Below are 19,103 nucleotides of genomic sequence, written 5' to 3'. Positions count from 1 at the left end.
GGGGACTCAAGGGAGCACGGCCGCTCCTCAGCCAGCCTGCCCCCGGCAAACCTCGCCCTCCGCGCCCGGGGAGCGCGGCCGCTCTGCGCTACCACTGCGCGCCAGCTCGCGTCTCCCGCGGTATCCCGCGTTATTCCGGGATCTTTCCCCCGAGGCGCGCCTTAGCTCGGCCCAGCGCTGCGGCCGCAGTGTTTGTTCATCCCCTATTCACGAACGCCGTTTGCGCTCAGCTCCCCGCGCAAGCGCCGTTGCCCGCCCGTCTTTGCAGCGGCGCTACGCAGAATGCGTACGGCACCCGCCCCTTACAGAGGCACTACGGAAACTGCGTACGGCACCCGCCCCTTACAGAGGCACTACGCAAACGGCGCACGGCACCCGCCCCTTACAGAGGCACTACGCAAATTGCGCACACCGTGAGGGGCGCTGGGGGGGTGTGGGGGGTGCTGAAATGGCCGCGGGGGAAGCGGGGAGGGAGAAGGGGTGGCCCGGGGCCGTCACCGGGCGCTGGAAAAGCGCCGGGTCTCTCTGCCAGCGCCTGCTGCCGCCCTTCCCCCATAGCTCCAGGCTGGGGCCGGCGGTGCGGGCGGGGAGTGGTGACCTTCCCGCGGGTCCCTCAAAATGGTGCCCGCGCCTCAGCGAGGGGCGACGGCGCCTGCCCCCTCAGCGGCCCCACGCCGGGGCAGTCTCTTCTTGAGCCTTCAGGATGTTTTTTAAATTCCGTTTAGCCTTTCCAGCGGAATCGGTGCTTTTTCATCAGTATAGTGAAAAATTTGAACAGAGACATTCATTCTTGTAGTTGGGGGACTGCCCCAGTTACTCGTGCTGGGCCTTGGTCCCTCTGCTACAAATTTCCCCTGGTTTTCAAATCTGGGTTTGTTTTTTTTTTTGGCCCTGTATATAACAAATCTGACAGTGACTTCCCTGTTCACCCCTTCATGGCCAATTTGTTTATAAAAAATGAGCTCAGCATTGCCCAAATGGTTCCAAGTAAAGGCTGTGCCTGAACAAGGGCAGCAACTCCCATGTAAGTAACACTTTGTTATTATTTGATAGTGAGGGGCAAAGAAGTACAAAATATACAGGGAAGAACAAGGTGAAATGGATTTGTGATCAACATTGCTAACAACAAATTGCCAACATTTGTATTTCATTTCTCTTAAATTCCATTCAGGAGTTATATGATATTTTAAAGTCAGCTGGCCTTATCACCTGTATGTTTTACAAACTAAATGCCAAAATGGAAGGAGCTGGCACTGGAGCAAGCACCAGTCACAGCTGTTTAAAAACCTGCAGCCTCTGAAATCTGAGGGAATGTGAGAGCAGGGAGAGGCTGCAGTGCTTCCAGAGTATATAAAGATGTTTATAAAGAAATGCCACATGCTGTGGTAGAACCCAAGCCCTCCTCCCTTTGGTCCTGAGTTGTCACAGGATTTTTCCCAGATGCATTAGACAGCAGCATGTGTTGAAATAAACTTCTGCCACTCCAAACTTTCCTCCAGGATACAGATCATCCCGGATCTCTGTGTTTGTACAGGAGACTCTGCCCTGGCAAGCACATGCACTCAGTCTCTCCCTGTCTCCTGTTGGTCAACCCTGCTTAGTCTGGCCTCGGTTCTCATTTTCTGCTTCTCTGGTTGTGGTGCAGATTGAGCCCACCTTTTAGCTGTTCTAGAGGGATGTACAAAATTCTGTGCAGAAAACAATCTCATGCTTCTTTATGCAGGTGAGAATTCCAGCTAATGTGGCTCCCTTCACATCTGGATTGCCCCTGATCCACAGACTGAGACACTGCCCTGGACACACCAACAAGCTCATCCTGTACCCAGTCCTGCAAATCAAAATCCAAAGCCTTTATTGAAACATTTTATTGATACCTACATTTGTATTAGTACCAGAGTTTTTAGAGCAATAGCGAATCATGACATGGAGGCAGCTGAACTGTTTGTGCCATTATTGACTTGACCTTCATTCCCCATGGCCTGTTCTGGTTGGGATTTAGCCGTGCAGGCTGGGAGATTATGTGTCTCCCTCCATCCCTTCCCTGGGCTAACTTCCATTCTTCCCTGTCAAGAGCCTTTTCACAGCTATTTTCACCACTGGAGAGGTGGAGGAAATGCTTTTTAACGTATCACTGAATGTTTTGTTATTTGACAGTGGTTGCCAGCCAGAGATAACATTTTTTCAAATCTTTACGTTTCCTTTGACATGTAGGAACCCGCCTACAAGTTTAGGGGGTTTTATTTATTTTTTTTTTAGCTGGAGTGTAGCAGCAGAGGAGGGGCTTGTATTGTAGTTACAGCCTTAAGAATTGGTATCTCTTGATATTTAACAGTATCCCTTCAGTGGAGGGAAGGTCAAGCTCCTGAGAGGTGTTTGGTGGAGTCCCTCGGATGCCCTTGATATCCAGTTACTGGGAGAAGCCCAGTGTCCTGGTTTGGCTGGGATAGAGCCGGATGGGGTTATCCACGACACCCGGCACTGCTCCCGCCGGGGCTTCAACCCAAAGGTCAAGTTCGTTTCACTCTTGGGCTCTCACTGTTTCCTTTTTCGTGTCTGTGAGGGGAAATCCTGTGGCAGGGGAATCTTTTCACTCTGTCCCACGCTCAGGCCCGCGGGTCTCCAAGGAGAAAGGGCCCGCAACCCACGAAATACCGTTTATCATTTTAAAAAGCCATTTTAGTTTGTGGAGACCCGCCCCCTGTTGCGGTCCGGGAGGGACTGACCCGCCCCCCCCCCGCGGCGCCTCCGACCCCTCCCTCAGGCCCCGCCCCCCGCCAGTCCTGACCAATGAGGAGCTGCGGGGCGGGCACGCGGGAAGGGTTTCCCGGGCTGCCTCGCGCCGCCGTGACGCAACGCTCCCGGCAGAGCCCGCGCCCAATGGGCGGCCGCCTTAGAAAACCGGCTGGGTGCAGGCGGAGAGAGCGGCGAGCGGATTGGGCGGCGCGGCGGCGGCGGTTCCGGCCATGCGGCGCCGGGCGCGGTCCCATCATGGCGGGACGGAGGTGAGCGGGGCCGGGGCTCCCCGCCGGCCCCAGGGGTGCCGGACCGGCCCCGCAGGCGGGACGGACTGTGCGGGGCGGGCGGCACTTGTAGGGTGTCCCATAAACCCGGCCCAGCAGGTGCCGGTGCTGTCACCGGCCGGAGCGCAGTAACGGGGTCCGGCTGGGCCGGCAGCTCCTCTGCGGGGGTTTGATGTTATCAGCGCCTTTTCGGGCGTTACAGCTCATGTGTCCTGTGTGTACAACGTCATGTTCATGTGTGTTTTACTCCCTGGGTACTGTACAGATTCTTGGCTTTTTTTTTCCTGGAATTTAGGCTTTACTTAAACCAGGTGTTTACTAAAAGTCTTATTGCAGAGCCTTAATACTTATCAATTATTAATTTTAGTAATTTTTGTTACAAAGAACTTCATGTGCCTTTCAATATGTAAGATGTCTTCAACTTTCCCTTCAGCATCCTTTTACTGGAGGGGGATTTTTGAGGAAATCGGTGCAGCTGTGATGTATTTGGTATCTCCAGCAAATGTTGGCTTCCCCACCCCTCGGAGCCTTCTGGAAACTGCAAAAAGCTCTTTTTTTTTTCATGTTTAGGAAGCAGCTGTCAGGTAATAGCAGAATTGAGTTGTCACATAACAGCTGCTTTGCTAACTCAGCTGACACTGCTTTCTGAGTTTTTTAAAATAAAACTATGTCGTTCAAAGTTATTTCAAAATAACCTAGATTTCTCTTTTTTTTTCATAATGACAAATGTTACATTTTTAATCAAGGCATTATGATGCTGACAAATTTCTTAAGACCTCATGAGATACAGGGTAAAACTGACTTATCTGTATTTATCTAGCTGTATGATAAGTCCAACACATTTTTGAAATCTTGGTTCATTTCATCCATAGTGGTGTTTTCATGGATTTATTTTTTTATTTAAAAAAAAATTAGTATTTAAAAAAGCACATTCTAACTTGCTCTTATGATTTTAATGCTTGTTAATTTTTTCTTCTAGATAAGGACCCCAGCATAAGTCTGAGACTGCTGTAGTACAATCTCCAGAATTTGACACCTTTCCTAGTGAATGTTGTTATCTTCTAGAAAAGTGAGTGTGTTTAAAAAAAAGCCTCCTTGGTGATGCATTGTCTTAAACTTTTAACACTTTTTGTCAGAAGAAAATGAATAGAGAAGCCTCCCTTGTATTTATTAACTTCTGTGTAAATTCAGAGTGTTGTGCAAAGGTGGTGTTTTATTAGATGCATTTGTATAATAATCTCTGTAACATCATTTGTGGTGTTTTTGCTCAGTCTGTGTTCAGAGTTATCAGTTATCCTTGATTTTGGTTGCTTATAGTAATGCGCATTTTTTGCTGTAGGAACACAGAGATATTTATACCTCTATCTATAAACTGATTGTTAAATCTTGGCTTTTTTGCTCAGCTGAGCTTGAGCCACAGATAGATTTTCAATGTGGTTTTTGTCTTTGAAGTCAGTCTGTTTAAAATTCTGCTTTGTAGCTTGGAAAAAACCTCCCTGTAGTGATGTTTACATATGAATTCTCATCAGTCACTTTTTCCCCCCCCATGATTCTGATGCAATAAGCCTTTAGTATTGCTCAGAGTGTGTGTGAACGTGTGCCCTGTGGTTCCTGGGCACTGCTCTGCCCATGCAGTGCCCCAGGGGGTAGCAATGGGCCAACAGTGACACTGTGATTTTTGCGTGGAATCTGTGACCTGTGAGCAGCTTCCACAGCCCGGTCACAGTCACACCCCAAACCTCCCCCCTGCCTTCATTTGGTAGAGATTACCTGCATTTGACAGCTGGACCAGTCTCCCAAACCTCTGCAGTTATCACTACATTGTGAAGGCTGAGCTTGATCTGAGTAAAACCTGCAGATCCTCGGTCCTCAGGTCAGTGGGCTTGGAGGGGAGAAGCTTTAAGGCTGCATTCTTTTATCATCTCCATTGTCTCTGTGATCAAATTACTGAGAAATGACATGGCCTAATTAGTGTTCCAAGGAAGGATGATGAAAACTCTCCTACACAGTGTAACTCACTGTGCTAAGGCCAGTTATTACCTTTTTAAGAGGTTCTTATCGTTTTAAGAACACGTCCAGGCCGTGTCCACATGTTCCTTGGCAGCCCATGACTTCTCCTTCAGCTCCTGTGTCACCTGTGCACCAGGTTGGGGGATTCTCAATAATAATAATATGATAATGATAAATCAGGTTTCTTAGTGGATCTGTCATTAATACGAAAAGGTTGAGTGATGGAGTTGATCTGGAGGTTTCATTTTGGGACACATTTTTTTCGTTTGGGCTCAATGCATTGAGCTGGCAATTTCTGTGGTGGTCTGGGTTTCATTTAAGTAAATCTTTTGGAATTTAGGCAGCCTGTCAGCTGTAACTGGAAGTATTGCCTTCATGCATTTACATTTGTTGCTGCTCATAGTTAGTGTTTACAAATCTGAGTAAATCAGAAGACTCAGTCCTTGTGCCATCGTGTGTAATTCTGCAATGCTGAGTGGAGCTTGAGTGCTCAGTTCCTTCTGCTGTGAGCGCTCAGGAGCAGCAGCACTGAAGTCAGAGGTGGGAGAACCTGTTTATTCTGTGCAGTCATCTCTTACAATCTCCATAACCAGTTTTCTTGTCTTAGGGAACTCCTCTCTTAACTATCCTGATTCCCCACAGCTTTTACTTCATGCTTGCTGTGTGTTTTCTTGAAATCTGAGCTCTTTGAATGTTGCAGCAGGTCTGGAACACCAGACAGCTCTGTTGTGTGTTCCTTATCATGTTGAGAATTCTCCTCCCTGTGTTGCTTGTACGTTATTTTGCTTGTAGTGATTTTTCATTGACTTGGCATTCTTCAGAATTTGAGAATGGCTTTGGGCTCTGGTGGCCAAAACCCACTAAATAAAAAAAGACTTTCAGGAAATGGCCAGCAAGAGGTAGTCCATTGTGGCTTAGGTCTGATATACTTACAAAACTAAAGGGGAAAAAAAAGGGACTAGAAAGAGATTGTGGTTTTGCTGTTATCTGTAAGTTAGAGCTTCTGAAGATTCACAGCTGAGGTCTTGGAGGTTTTTCCTCATCTGTTTGAATTCTTTCCACATGTTCATCTTTCCCAAATGTGCTATTTGCAGTCTGGCTGCTTTTAGGGGCATCTGAGAATGGTGGCCTGGCCTGATGGAAAAGTGCTGCTTTAAACACTTAAATGGTGGGAGTAGATGTACAATGAAAAGGAGCTTCTTCAGTAGTCTTAATTCCTACACTTAAACCAAGGCTGCTGCTGGAGGGTCAGTTTGAACTTGGAAACTTTTCCGAAAGAAAAAACCCCAAACTTGTAACCAAAAAATAATTTGCCCTTTGACTGTTTTCTGTAGGAAACAGAAATAAAAGCATAATAAAAAGTGAACAACCGTAGTTGAATGAATGGAGAATCCTTTTCCTGTTCCAAAACTTTGGTCAAAATTAGGCTTTTTTTAGATTAAAGTGGTTGCTTCCATGTCTACACTGCATGAAGCTCTTCAGCAAACTGAACTGTGGTTTGGTAGTATGGATTTGTAAGACATTAAGTTGTATTTGTGAAGTTACTTTTTCTGCCTTCTGTTCAATATGTGTTTTCTTTTCTCTCCTTGGACGTTGCTGGGAAAGGATGGTTCAACAAGTTCCAGAAAACATAAGTTTTCCAAATGAGGAAGAGAAGATATTGAAGCTCTGGAGAAATCTGAATTGTTTCCAAGAATGCCTGAAGCAATCGAAGAACAGACCCAGGTAAGGATCTGTTCAAAGCTGTAGCAACTGTGTGTGACAGTGCAGGGTTGGCTTCCCTGTAATTCTTTCCTTTGCCTTGGCTCTTTGAGCAGCAGCTGCTCCCTTTGCCCCTGGCTCGTGCTGCTCTCCTGCCATTGCCCCTTAGATTTCACTTTGTGAAGTATCAGCAGTGTTCAAACACTGGTAATAAACCTGTAATTTATAAAAGAAATGTGCGGGTAAGCAAGGCCAGCTCTTTGCCATGTGTGCCAGCTGTGGAGCTGTAGGAATCTTGGTAGAGCTGGCAGTCAGGAGGAACTGAGTTGGAATGTTGCCTCTAGTCCCCCTGCCAGTGTGACACCTGATAATGGAAGAGGAAGAAACTGATGTTGTCCTAGTAAGACATAAGAATCAAAAGCTACATTTAGACTTACCCTGTTTGAAGGCAGTGTTTGCTTCAGTTAAGACTGTTCTGTGTTGCAGGTTTAACTTCTACGACGGCCCCCCCTTTGCTACTGGGCTCCCCCACTATGGCCATATCCTGGCAGGAACCATCAAAGACATTGTGACCAGATTTGCTCATCAGAGTGGGTTTCACGTTGACAGAAGGTTTGGCTGGGATTGCCATGGTTTACCTGTGGTACGTGTCATAAATTTGCCCACAGATATGTCTGTTGGTTGCTCTTTCCATGTTGTTACCTGCTTATCAGTCACCTTTCTGTTGCACTTGTATATTTTTTCAAAGAGAAATGCAAGTTCTGTGGCCACTGTGTTGCTCTGGTGATTTCAGGAGCTTCCTCCTGGTCACCTGCACTTGGTTCATTGCTATAAACATGTATTTATTTGGGACATTTTTCAGAAATTGTTTTTTTTTGTTCATTTTTCTAAAGATAGCATAGAAACAGTTGCACCAGGGCAAGCCTTTGAAATCCCTGCCTAGTTCAGGTGCAGTACTCACGAAAGCATCTCAATAGGGTAAAGCAGGGCCCTTTAGCCTCAGCAGAATGCACAGAACATAAATTACCCAGAGAAATCCTGAAAGCTTTTGCTAACAGGGTGGGTGCTTTGTTTTGCTTGTTTCAATGCTCCCAGGAATATGAGATTGACAAGACCTTGGGCATCAAAGGGCCGGAGGATGTGGCGAAGATGGGGATTGAATCCTACAACAACCAGTGCAGAGGGATTGTGATGAGATACGCCAAGGAATGGGAGGTAAGTGAAGGCACAGCCCATGTTCTGCGGGATGTTTCTAAATGAGTGTGTGCAGAAGTTTTTCAGGAAGGGTGAACTTCATCCTTTTATTTGATTCTAAACATAAATCTCATATCTTTAAGCTTCTGTGTGTTCCTCACTCGTGATCCTGAAAGGGGAACACAAAGAGCACCATTGTGGCTCAGAACAGAGACTGCTCTGGTGTCAAAGGAAGGTGATTTGCAGGTTACCTGGAGCTCAAAGAGTCTAATGAGGTACACTGAACAAATAATAGATACCTTGAGCGTTGTCTCTTTCTTTGTGCCTTTCCTTCTGTAGAAAATTGAAAGATCTGGCTTTGGTTTTCAAGTGGAACAATAAAGAAAAAGCACATTAACCTCCCTGCTTTTCTGCTCTCCCTTTCCCCAGTCATTTCATTGGCAGAGTGGAGGGAGTAGCTCGTGTTTTTGGAAGAACAGAAGTTCTAGCATCTGATTTTCTGTCACAATAGGTGTGGGTAAACCCTCAGTCTTCCCAGAGAATATTTTGCATCCCATGAATTTAGGGAGAGCATTGTTCTATGCAGACTCTAGTGGTTGGAGAGCTGTTTGAAGTAGATGGGTTAGATATTTTTTAAAGAAATGCACAGTTGTTTTTTTCTAATTAAGAATAATATTCATCCTGTGCATAGAACCTGATGCTCCTTATTTTTGTCCTTAGCAGTGTGCCCGGAATAAAGTACATTTAGCCCAGAACTCTGTATTTGCTGTCAGTGGGATGAGTGTGTGAAGTGATGACTCTTTTTTTCCCTGGTTTTCTGGAGCTGAGGAGTGCCCAGGTGCTTTCCTGGCTGTGCCTCTGTTTTACAGTGCCAGCCTGCAGTAACAAGTGCCAAAGGAAGGATGGAAGAACAGGCCATGTTTTTTCAGCCTTTATGCCACAAGGCCTTCTTAAGCCGAAGAATTTTTATTTTTTTCCCCCTAATTTATAATCCCAGGCATTTTTTTATTCCTCTAGGACTTCTGTCTGCTTACATTTTGAGTCTAGATATGCTGATGGCCTCTGAAGAGTCTGTATCAAGGCATTCTTATATGCAATTTGAAGAACTGTAGTTCTTTAATATGCTTTCCAATAAATGTTTATCTTCACCAGCAGTTTTTTCCTTTTTCTAGGCAGAACAGCCCTAATTATTTAGTTTTTCTTCCTGCAGAAGCTGTTCTACCTCATCACACTCCTCTGTATATTTTCTAGTCCTGATGTACTTCTTTTCATCAAAATAGCAATTCCTTATTTGAGTATCACTTGCCTCTTGCACCTGGGGAGCATTTTGAGGTTATAGCCAGTATCTGGAGACACTAGAGCTGTATTTGGTAGAAGAGCTGTGGCCTGAGTCTTGGCAAGTGGCTGGATGAAAAGCACAGGGATTGTACATTTGAAAAAAAAATCTTTAATCTATGCTCTGAAATTTTGTATTTTAAAACCATCGTTAATGATTCTTTGTTGCTTCTGGAAATAAATGTAACAAGATTCCTTCTGGTTCCTTGTCCTGGTTTAATCCCAGCTGGCAGCCAAGTAGCACAGTCACTCACTCCCCCCTGGCTCAGAGGGGAAGATAATTGGAAAAACAAGGAAAACTCTTGGGTGGAGATAAGAGCAGCTTAATTGAAACAAAATAAAATATTATAACAACGCTACTGATAATAATAATTGCAATGAAAAGGAGAGGGAGGAATAAAACCCAAAAAAACGAAGTGATGCTCAGTACAGTTGCTGACCCACTCCCAATCTGTCTCTGCCCAGTGTTTGGGGGTTCCTGGCCAAGTCCCCCTGATTTCTATCCTGGGCATGACATTTTGGGCTATGGAGTCTCCCTGTGACCAGTTTGGATCAGCTGTCCTGGCTGTGCTCCCACCCAGCTCCCTGTGCAGTTCCTCGCTGGCACAATGGGACACTGAGAATTCCTTGCTTGGGGTAGCACTACTCAGTAACTAAACCAGTGGTGTGTTACCAGCATTATTCCCACACTGTATCCCCTGTGAGGAAGAAAATTAACTCTATGTCAGCCAAACCCAGAACATTTTGTGTTTTGTTTTCCGCAGTTGTTCCTTTGGACTTTGTCTTCAGTGGTGATGTTTTTGCAGTGCTGATCAGTCTTTTGCATGCTGAATGGATTTTGTATTTTGTTTTGTACATAAATTTGTGCATGTATAGGTGTATATTTCCACCCACAGATGTATATTTTAGATCATTAATAAAAATAATGAAATTCGTTTAAATATCTTTTGACTTGTAATAAATTCAAATGTATTGGAATAGTGCTAGGAGAGGAATTGCCAACATTCCTGTTACATACAGTGTTTATTTTCTGTCTGGAGTGACTAGCAAATGCTTGAGCCTTATGGAAAAAATATAAAAGGGTCCTTGGCTGTGTAAGGTCTTTCAGTGCTGAGACTAAACAGAATGCTCCAGCTTTGTGGACCCTTGTGGTAATCAGTCCTAGGCTTTGGATCTTTTTAGTGGAATGTCAGAGTGGTTTAAAGGTCAGAATCCAAACTGATACATTTCAGGAGCTCAGGTGTTATGTGAAAATGCAGAAGTGAGAGAAGGGATCTGTGCTCACTTTGCTGGTGTGATGGTCAGTGTGGGCTGGGGGGGTCGGCACAGGTGTCTCTGGGTTGGCTGGTGGCAGAGCAGGGCTTTGGAGAGCTGTGAAATCAGCAGTCCCACATTCCAAGTGAATCCCATAGCTGGCTTATTACTCATTACAGCCCATCCTCTGTGCCCGTGGACATGAGCACGGTCTGTGCTGAGACAGGGACCAGCACCTGTCAGTGCTGTGGCCCTTGGCAGCCCTGCCCTGGCTTTGGGCAGTCCAAGAAGGCAGTTGGCCCTGGAATAGTTTAATAACTTGTCACGTATCGATTTCTTGCAGCATTTCTTTGTCTTCAAGTTACATCAGGTTTTCATGTAACTGAAAGCTGATAGACTACGTGTTCTGGATTTTGACTGTCTCTGCAACAAGTAGTTTTAAAAATAGAAGTGAGACCACTGTAATGAAAAGCAATTTTCAGGCATTTGAACCTTGGCTGAACCTTGAATGATCCACCATTTCTGTTTGATGAATGATCCTCATGATCTACCATTTCTGCTGTGTTGAACACATTTGCCTGTTGTGTGACCTTGGTTCTAAACAATTATGGTTTCATTTGTTCCTTATTTTTGCTTGTTTAAATACACTGTTTGGAACTATTATCAGGCTGAAATATTTCTTAGATGTGTTTTGTTAATATGGGACAAACACTGCATTTGAAAATGCGTCTGTTTTACAGAATAAATGTTGGTAATGTGCCATGATCTTGGATGTTGAGGTGCCTTTCAATCTCTGTGTTTGTGTCTTAACAGTTCAGTGTTACCAGATTAGGACGCTGGATTGATTTTGAAAATGATTATAAAACTCTGTATCCCGAGTTCATGGAGTCTGTGTGGTAAGTTACTTACGTGCATTGTGTGCTTTGAAATGTTAAGAAGACTTCAATTATTGCAAACATGTGTTGATCCATTTATCATTAGAACTGTTCTGAAATGTGCCAAATGCTGATAAGCATCAGGCAATCTGAAATGTATTCATGTCTAAGTGAGGGAATTTACTGGCCTACTTTTTTCTTCTTCAGGATAGCAGGGTTTTTCAAATTAAAGTACACCAATACTGATTTTAGTGAGCCCTGAAATCTTACTGCTCCATGTCGACTTCAAAGCAATTCTGAAGATCTATTAATAACATTCCTTACTTGGTTTAGGAAATTACATTACATCTCTACATTCTTGATGTTCTTCCCACTGTCAGCTGCAAATGGGCAAACTGTCCAAGCTCAGTTTAGCTCCAAACCTCATCTTCAAGCCTGAATGTAGAGGCTGTGAATCTGCTGTTACCTTTTTCTTGGCAGCACAGTTTGGCAACTGTCTTGGACTCCTGGTGCAGAGCTTAGTAAAGTTTGGGTATTTTGGCAATGTATTCATGGTGCCTGTTGGAATTTCAAAAGACAAGGACAATGTTACAGGTTAAGGAGAATCAGGTTGGCCCAACACAGTGAAGAAATGGCAACTTTGAGTCCTTTGGGTGATGGAACTACAAGGTGAATTGCAGGGAGAGGTTTAGCAGAGTATGTGCTGACAAAAAGCCATTGAAAATCAAATTATATGCATATGTATTCTTTAGTATTAGTTTTACTAATAACCTTTAATTGTGTAGTTAGTTACATACAGTTAGATAAAGGATTGACAGACCTTCTAGATGTCCCTGAAGCCATTGGAAAGGGCAGAAGTGCCAGAGAGTTTTCAGTGAGCATTGAAAGGATGGTGGGAAGGCAGCAGATGTTTGACTAACTTAGCTGAAGAAACCCTGCATAATTACAAAGAAAAAACTGACAAGAAACCTTTATTTTGTAAGTTATAAAAATACTTAGTGGTACCTCAGATCCTGTTTTGGATCTTAAAGAAACAGGCATCTTAAAGAAACAAACCTGACTTTTGCAAGCTGCAGGGTCTCTCTCACCAGCCCAAGCCTTTTTTTTTTTTCTTTTTTTCTTTTCCACTTCTGAAAGACAATTTCTACTCTTTCAGTTGTGCTACAGAGGCTGCCTCTTCTAATGATTGCTTTGATACAGACTTTAAAGTATAAACTTTGGATCTGAAGCCTCAAAGGTATGAGATTTCAGGAAGTATGTAGGCAGACAACCTCTTAATTTTGTAGGTTTTTTTTCTTCCTGTTGCTATTAAGTTTCCATGTAATCATGCAATGAAATAAATTTTTGAGAGTCTTTTTTTTTGTAAAAAATTTGGGCTTTTGGAAAGCCTCTAAGACGTGGAGGGACACATGATGCCACTGCCAGTTTGGTCTCGAGCAGAAGAGGAGGTGAAACCTCTGGTGGATGGAGGAGGGGAATGGGAAAGAAATGTGAGATGCCTGTTTCAGGAGTAAGGGGGATAATGCTTAAAGAAAGCCCTGGAAATGTAATTACAGTGGTGCTTTTGACAGGGTAATGCACAGTTTCTGAAAAATAGAAGAAAATTAATCAGATGGTTACCTAGACAATCATCAGACTGAGAATATGTTACTGAAGTTACTTTGTGTATCCATTAGGAGTGTTCCTTTGAGCTGTAGCTTCTAGCATGCTTCTCTTCTAATTAATTCTTTTTCATCTTTTAGAATGGGTTTATTGGAAATGACTGCTTTGTAAGCATTTTGGTGCTATGTCATATGATGGCTGAGTAGACTGAATTTGCAGCCTGCTAAATTTTGACTTGCAACAAAACATCCATCCATAAAATTGACAGAATATTTCAACACTAAAGGTTGGTGTCATTAGCAGGTGATACTGCAGTGGTTTCTCATGTGAGGTGTAATCAACTGTTCACATATTAAATAACTTAAAAAGAACTTTTAAGTTCTAATTCTGTAGAATTTGTGTCTCTGACCCTTCATCCTGCTCAGATCTCAGTGAAAATGTGTCCTTTACTGAAACACTGCAGTGAGAATGATGTTCTTGAGCTGGCCTGGAACAAACATACAATATATTCTTAATTATTTTTTTTTGTACAGCTCATGAGACACAGTGAATCTGAGCAGTTTAGTGTGAGCTTAAACTTCTTACTGATCTGCAGTTGGTCAGAAAGAAACACACGGGCTTTGGGAAAAAGAACAACTAGTAAATTATTGTCCTCACTGCTGGCTTGTTAAACAGTTCTCAGCCTGCTGTGAGTTTGCCCCTCGAGAGCAGTTTTCCCTGGGTGCTGGGGAACAGCCTGTGGAATGCTGAGGAGATGAGGGGATGGCTGTGCTGTCAGAGCTGGGGCTGAGCCTGGGGGTTATGCCCAGGGCTTTGATTTTGCTCCCCTGCACAGCTGAAGGATTGGTTGAGCAGATTCCTGTCACCATCTAGTGCCCAAATTAGCAATTGCAGGCTGAGGTTAATTCTGTTTTAAAGACAGTTGTCAGCTCCACTGAGTGACAGATCCCTGGGAGGAGGTACCAGGGAGTGTGAGGGGAGAGATGGACCTCTGGAATCACACCCTACCTTCCCTGAGCCAGGCCCATCAGGCACACAGGGCACATGATGGGAAGGATTCCCTCTCCTCACTCCATTTTACTGAACACAGCGAGTAAAGGGATATGGGACAATGACAAGTTCCTGCCTGGCACAGCAGATGTGTCTGTTCTCTGGCTGCTCCACCCTCCCAGGTACCCTTTGCAATAGGTGTGAGGCTCTGCAGTGCAGCTGAACAATGAGGATGATGATTCATGGAGCAGTGAGGTGTCACGGGGGCTAAGACAGTCTCTTCTCCCAGGGAACAAGCAATAGGACAAGAGGAAATGGTCTCAAGTTGCACCAGGGGAGATTTAGATAATTTTTTTTTTAATATTCTGTCATTGTAGGGGTTGTTGAGCATTGGAAGAAGCTCCCAGAGAAGTGGCTGAGTCACCATCCCTGGAGGGATTTAAGATGTTTGGATGTGGCACTTGGGGACATTTGTTAGTGGTGGCCTTGGCAGTGCTGGACTGAAGGGTGGACTCTTATCTTAAGGATCTTTTCTAACATAAGCCATTCAGTGATTCTGTGACTTGCACGGTGTGAAACCACAGTAGAAACACTTCTTAAGTACTTCTGTACCTGAAGAAGATACACTTGAGTCCTTTTGTGTGGTGAGAACTTTGTATCATGGCTGTGCACTGAAAACTCTGTGCTTTCACTGTCGAAACACAGCCAGTATGGAGTGTCCTTTGGTGATGGGGCTTTTTGTTTGTTCCCTCCACTGAACCCATCTCACTTGTTCCAGCTTTAGTTTTCCTTTTAGAGAGGTTATTAAGAGGGCAATTCTTGACCCTCTGGACTTGTAGGGCTGTCCTTGATTTTTTTTTTTTTTTTTTTTTTTTTTCCAACAGGCTCAGGTTGCCACTTCTAAGGTGCAGCTGAAGAGGTTGCAGGTAGCTCCTGAAACAGGAACATTTGCTTTGGGTTGCCTGACTCCCTTTGTGTAGCTTTGTTTTTGTTCTGAGATGACATTTTGTTCGTGCTCCACGTTCTCTAGATAAGCTCTGTCAGTAAATTCAGTGCCTGAGCCCTTCTCAGTGAGAGGATGAATGGGGACACCCCACTGAGAGGACTGGGTTGGTGTAAAGGTCAAAGATTTTTTCTTTTCTATGTAAGCAGTAAAACAGTTGTTTTTCCTACATGTGGAGTTTATTCAGCACTGAACCAGAATGATTTCAGAACAAAAGCTCTCTGGGTCCTAATAGAAATCGCCAATGCATTTTGTGTATTCCATGACTCTATTCCCTAGAGTCTATAATTTATTCTCTAGAGAGATACTGGTCATAAGAAGTCTGTTTTGTCCATTTTTCTATTAGCTACCTGCATTTTTTCCCCTTACTTGTATTTTCTTGGTGCATTGAGTGCTCTAGTCCCCTTGTTGTCTTCTCACTGTTCCAGTCCCTGTTGTTTTATCTCCTTACCTCTCTTTTGAAGGAGGAATACACTGAACTCCTGTGGATGATCTTTGGGATAAGTGTAGCAACAGTTTTATATATTTAAATTTTCTCTGTACAGGTATTTTACACTTTTGGCTTGATTCAAAATCTTTCAGCGCACTGATCCAAAGATTACAGCTTGGAGGTTAGACCTGGAGCAGGATGATCTCTACATGCATTAAAGCTTTCACTGGTAGTTGAACATGAAAGTTGACAACTTCTGTACTTAAGAATTCCTGGGCCTTGGAATAACTGCTTTCCCTGACCTTCCTTAGAAGGTGTCTTTCGAAGATACTATTTAAGGACAGGCTGTGTTTGTTATTGGAATTCATGTTCCACTTATGCTTTTTTGACTCATGTTCAGTGTTTTTTGAGTAATTTTTTTGTGTTTTTTTTTCTTTGTCCCCAAGCATCTGTTTTTGATGGTTGCTTTCTTTTTGATTTCATCTTGTCTTTAAAGTATTTTTCACTAGTCCCAGAAAAACCTCCTTCCTCAAAAACTCTGCTGCTTTTGGTGCTGTTAGGATGGAATCAGCTTGCTGAACTGTGTAGGTGACAGGGCTTCTTCCACAGGGAGGTGCTTGTGGCTGGGTTTATTTGGTAAGTCTATAGAGGCTATAAAATTGTCCTTTTATCTTGCTATTGAACTGATGTGAGGTCGCACAGCAATAATTTTGTTCATTTATCTGTAGTACCGTGGATATGTTGAAATCACACACCTCTACATCCAGCTGTCATCATGCTCTGCCCACCTTACTTTCAGTCTTTGTCAGTAACTGAGTTCACAGCTCCTGGGTGTTTTTCTTTAAAATGGAAAAAAGGGAGAAAAGCACTTTATGTTTTTGAAAATAATTGGTCGGTTTTAGTAAGGAGTACTTCAATTTTCTGGAAAGCTGAGAGTTCTCAAGCCCTTAGAAAACCCTTAGATAGTGATCACTGCAAACAGAGCCACCTGATCCCCCAAAGGAACAGCATTAATCACTTGTGAGGCTCTAAGATCAAATCCTTCTCTTTGATGTGAACACCCGTGTTTGAGAAGTGCAACTTGCTTTTGCATCTGCTGGAGGAAACAGAGATGTTGGATTTTATGTGGGTTGCCAGGGCTGTTTTGAGTGTTGCATTGACTGATTCAGTATCTTTTGGAAGCAAAATCTCCCTCTGTAGGAGTTTTATTATGTCCATGTGGTGTTTGCCTGGTGTGTGTGTGTGACTTGGATGAACAAATATTGTAGCAAGGTTCAAGTTTCTTGGATGTTATTCCTGTGGAGAGAGGAACTCAGTCTTGGAACCAGTTGCATCATCCCCTCCTGGCACTTCAGTAACAACAAACTGTTTCCAATTTGTGTCATTCCTTTTGGAAGTTAAACGTTCCTTGCATCTTTGGGGACCAGATTCTCTCTTAACAAGAGGCTGAAATGTGCATCTTGAGTTCACCTTTCCCCAAAGTGCATTTTTCAGTAAAGAAGTGTGTCAGTGCTGCTCCCACAGCCAAAAGGATGCAATTAAATTTATTTACATTTGAGAAATTCAGCAGAATTTGAGGGATAGGGTTTGATTTCTCACTTTTGTGAGTAAACATTTTCTCTCTCACTAGAAAGGAGTTCTGTGGTTTCCTTAAGTTACTGGTTTTTTTAGAAAGCACTGCAGTTTCAATTTTGAATTGCAAACCCGGTACCCCTTTCTTGCAAAGTGCCAACATTCTGCAAACATAAAACATGTTTTGATAGGTTATTGTCTAAAATATCATGTTGAATTTTTAAGCAAAACGTGACTCTTACTATTAGAATCAGGTTCCTCTTTAGCAGGTGCTGTGTTTTAGGTGGGCAGTGCTGCAGGGAGCCCTTTGGGAATCATCTCCTGTGCAGGTCTGATGGTCACACACCAAGAGCTCTCAGAAGTTCTTTTGTTAAGGAAAGCAATTAGATGTTTTTTGAGATAACAGAACAGCTTTTTTTGTAATGATAATGAAGGCCTTGGCATCAAGCAGCAGTCTGGCCTCAATCATAATTCTGTTTATTCCATTGGAATGGCTTTCTGAGGGGAGAGGTTATAACAGACTACAAATGAGTGTTAGTTCTGACTTGTGAGGAGCTCTGGAGAGGTTTGGAAGCCCATCCCTGCTCTGCAGTGCACAGCTGGAGCCCTCGGTTTGCAATGGGATGGGATTGCCACAGGAGGGAGATGCTGGCCTGGATTGGGAGCTTGGCAGCTTCATGAAGTGCTCACCTTTCTTGAACACCTCCCTGAGATTAGTTATATTTACAGCTGAATTAAGTATTCAGTGTTGCTCTGAGTAGTTTTCTTCGATGCTGTTAGTAGGCAGTGCTCTATAGAAAGTATAGTGGAGCTTTTTTCTATAGGTATTTTAGTCACTGTTTTTGAAAGGCAAATAGAACACCTTCAGTAGGAATGCTGTCACTTGTCACAGTGTGCATTAATTATGCTCTGAGGTGGTAAGCATACATTTAAACTTATTTCTTTAACTCCCACAAAGACTTCTGCAGTTAGCCAGCTCAAATATATTTGCTCAAAGCTGATGAAACTGTGTTGAGATGATTTTTATGATTTATATTTATGAAAGGTCAAGTTGATAAACTTAAAATCTCAGTTGTAAAATAGATGCCCTCACTGCTGTGTTCCAGAGTTGGGTGGGGGTCAGGCAGCCATAACTTGCCTGTGGGTGACATTTCTTACTTGAACAAGGTGACTTTGGAGTTGTGTGTGTAAGGTCAGGCACCTTTGGAGTGCACAGCCCTGGGAGACCTCTGGGTTTGGCTCTTCTGTGGCAGAGGGTCTCTGAGGCCTTTTCCATCTCACACTTCAGATTATGCAATTTTTCTGATGTTAGTGATCGCTCGAGGGGAATTTGGGGCTTTTACTGGAGGCCTGTGGATGAATCTGAGTGGATTGCACATCTTTTCCATAGAACAGTCTGTATGTTCTTCAGCTGCCTAATCTGCAGAGTAATAATTATTCTGATTAAGGCAGTGTATGACTTCCATGTCAGCAAGCCAGGGCATGTCTTTTGATATTCTTATTTTAGGCTACAGATAAAATCAGTGCAATAGTCTACTTGTATTTTTTGTTGAAGGTTATAATTTCAAACATAGGAGGCAAGACACTGACTGAAATACGGGTCCAGATTCTCAAGCACAAAATGACAGCCTGCAGAAAAAAGTGCTGCTTGCCAGGATGGGGTTGGTTGCTTAGCAATGAGCTTTTTATCTGCAAAGGGACCCAGAAAAGGGATCAGAGTGGTTTGAAAACATAGTTGGAATAAAGGAGCTTTTAAAGTCAGCAGAGTTTTTAACAATTTGGATGGAGTTCTAAATGACAAGACTCTGCAGAAGTTCTGGTTTATGAGTTGGGTTTGATGTGATTATTTAAGGCTTGCCCTCTCCTGCCTTAGAGCCTGCAGGCTGTACCACTAAGTGTGCAAGTCAGTGAGACCTGATAAGCTGATAAATGTTGGTGATGCTTTAGTAAACCCTGCAGTATTAAAGTTTTGTCTGCCACGTGGACATTTGAGGAGTTGCTGTGTGAAGTATGGTTCTCTTCCAGCTTCTGTCCATCTTGAGCATTGCCTCAATTTGTCATATTGTAATATTTTAAGTGCTGCCTCGGTTATTTCAAGGAAACATAAGGATCCAAAT

At 43.5% G+C, this 19,103-nt stretch overlaps 1 protein-coding gene and 1 non-coding gene across 3 annotated transcripts in view; both read left to right on the top strand.

Moving 5' to 3' along the window:
• The first annotated feature begins 581 nt into the window (after window positions 1–581).
• Window positions 582–19,103, top strand: part of IARS (isoleucyl-tRNA synthetase) — a 95,863-nt gene continuing 77,341 nt past the window's right edge. The window contains exons 1-6 of one of the 2 annotated variants that reach the window (XM_027701184.1): window positions 582–1,024; window positions 4,000–4,089; window positions 6,636–6,755; window positions 7,218–7,374; window positions 7,827–7,946; window positions 11,328–11,410. In XM_027701184.1, coding sequence (XP_027556985.1) covers window positions 6,637–6,755; window positions 7,218–7,374; window positions 7,827–7,946; window positions 11,328–11,410 — 479 coding nt within the window. In that variant the 5' untranslated portion in view covers window positions 582–1,024; window positions 4,000–4,089; window position 6,636. Of the gene's footprint in view, window positions 1,025–2,942; window positions 3,003–3,999; window positions 4,090–6,635; window positions 6,756–7,217; window positions 7,375–7,826; window positions 7,947–11,327; window positions 11,411–19,103 lie in introns of those variants that run through there. The other variant, XM_027701183.1, reaches the window with a different exon arrangement.
• On the top strand, window positions 4,620–4,754 carry LOC113976224. The gene has a single exon (XR_003537044.1). It is a non-coding gene; the product is annotated as a small nucleolar RNA SNORA84 (small nucleolar RNA).

This window comes from Neopelma chrysocephalum, unplaced genomic scaffold (genome assembly GCF_003984885.1).
Source record: "Neopelma chrysocephalum unplaced genomic scaffold, ASM398488v2 Primary Assembly neopelma1_151, whole genome shotgun sequence".
In the NCBI taxonomy this organism is placed as follows: domain Eukaryota; kingdom Metazoa; phylum Chordata; class Aves; order Passeriformes; family Pipridae; genus Neopelma; species Neopelma chrysocephalum.
This window is presented reverse-complemented; position numbering and strand designations above follow the sequence as displayed.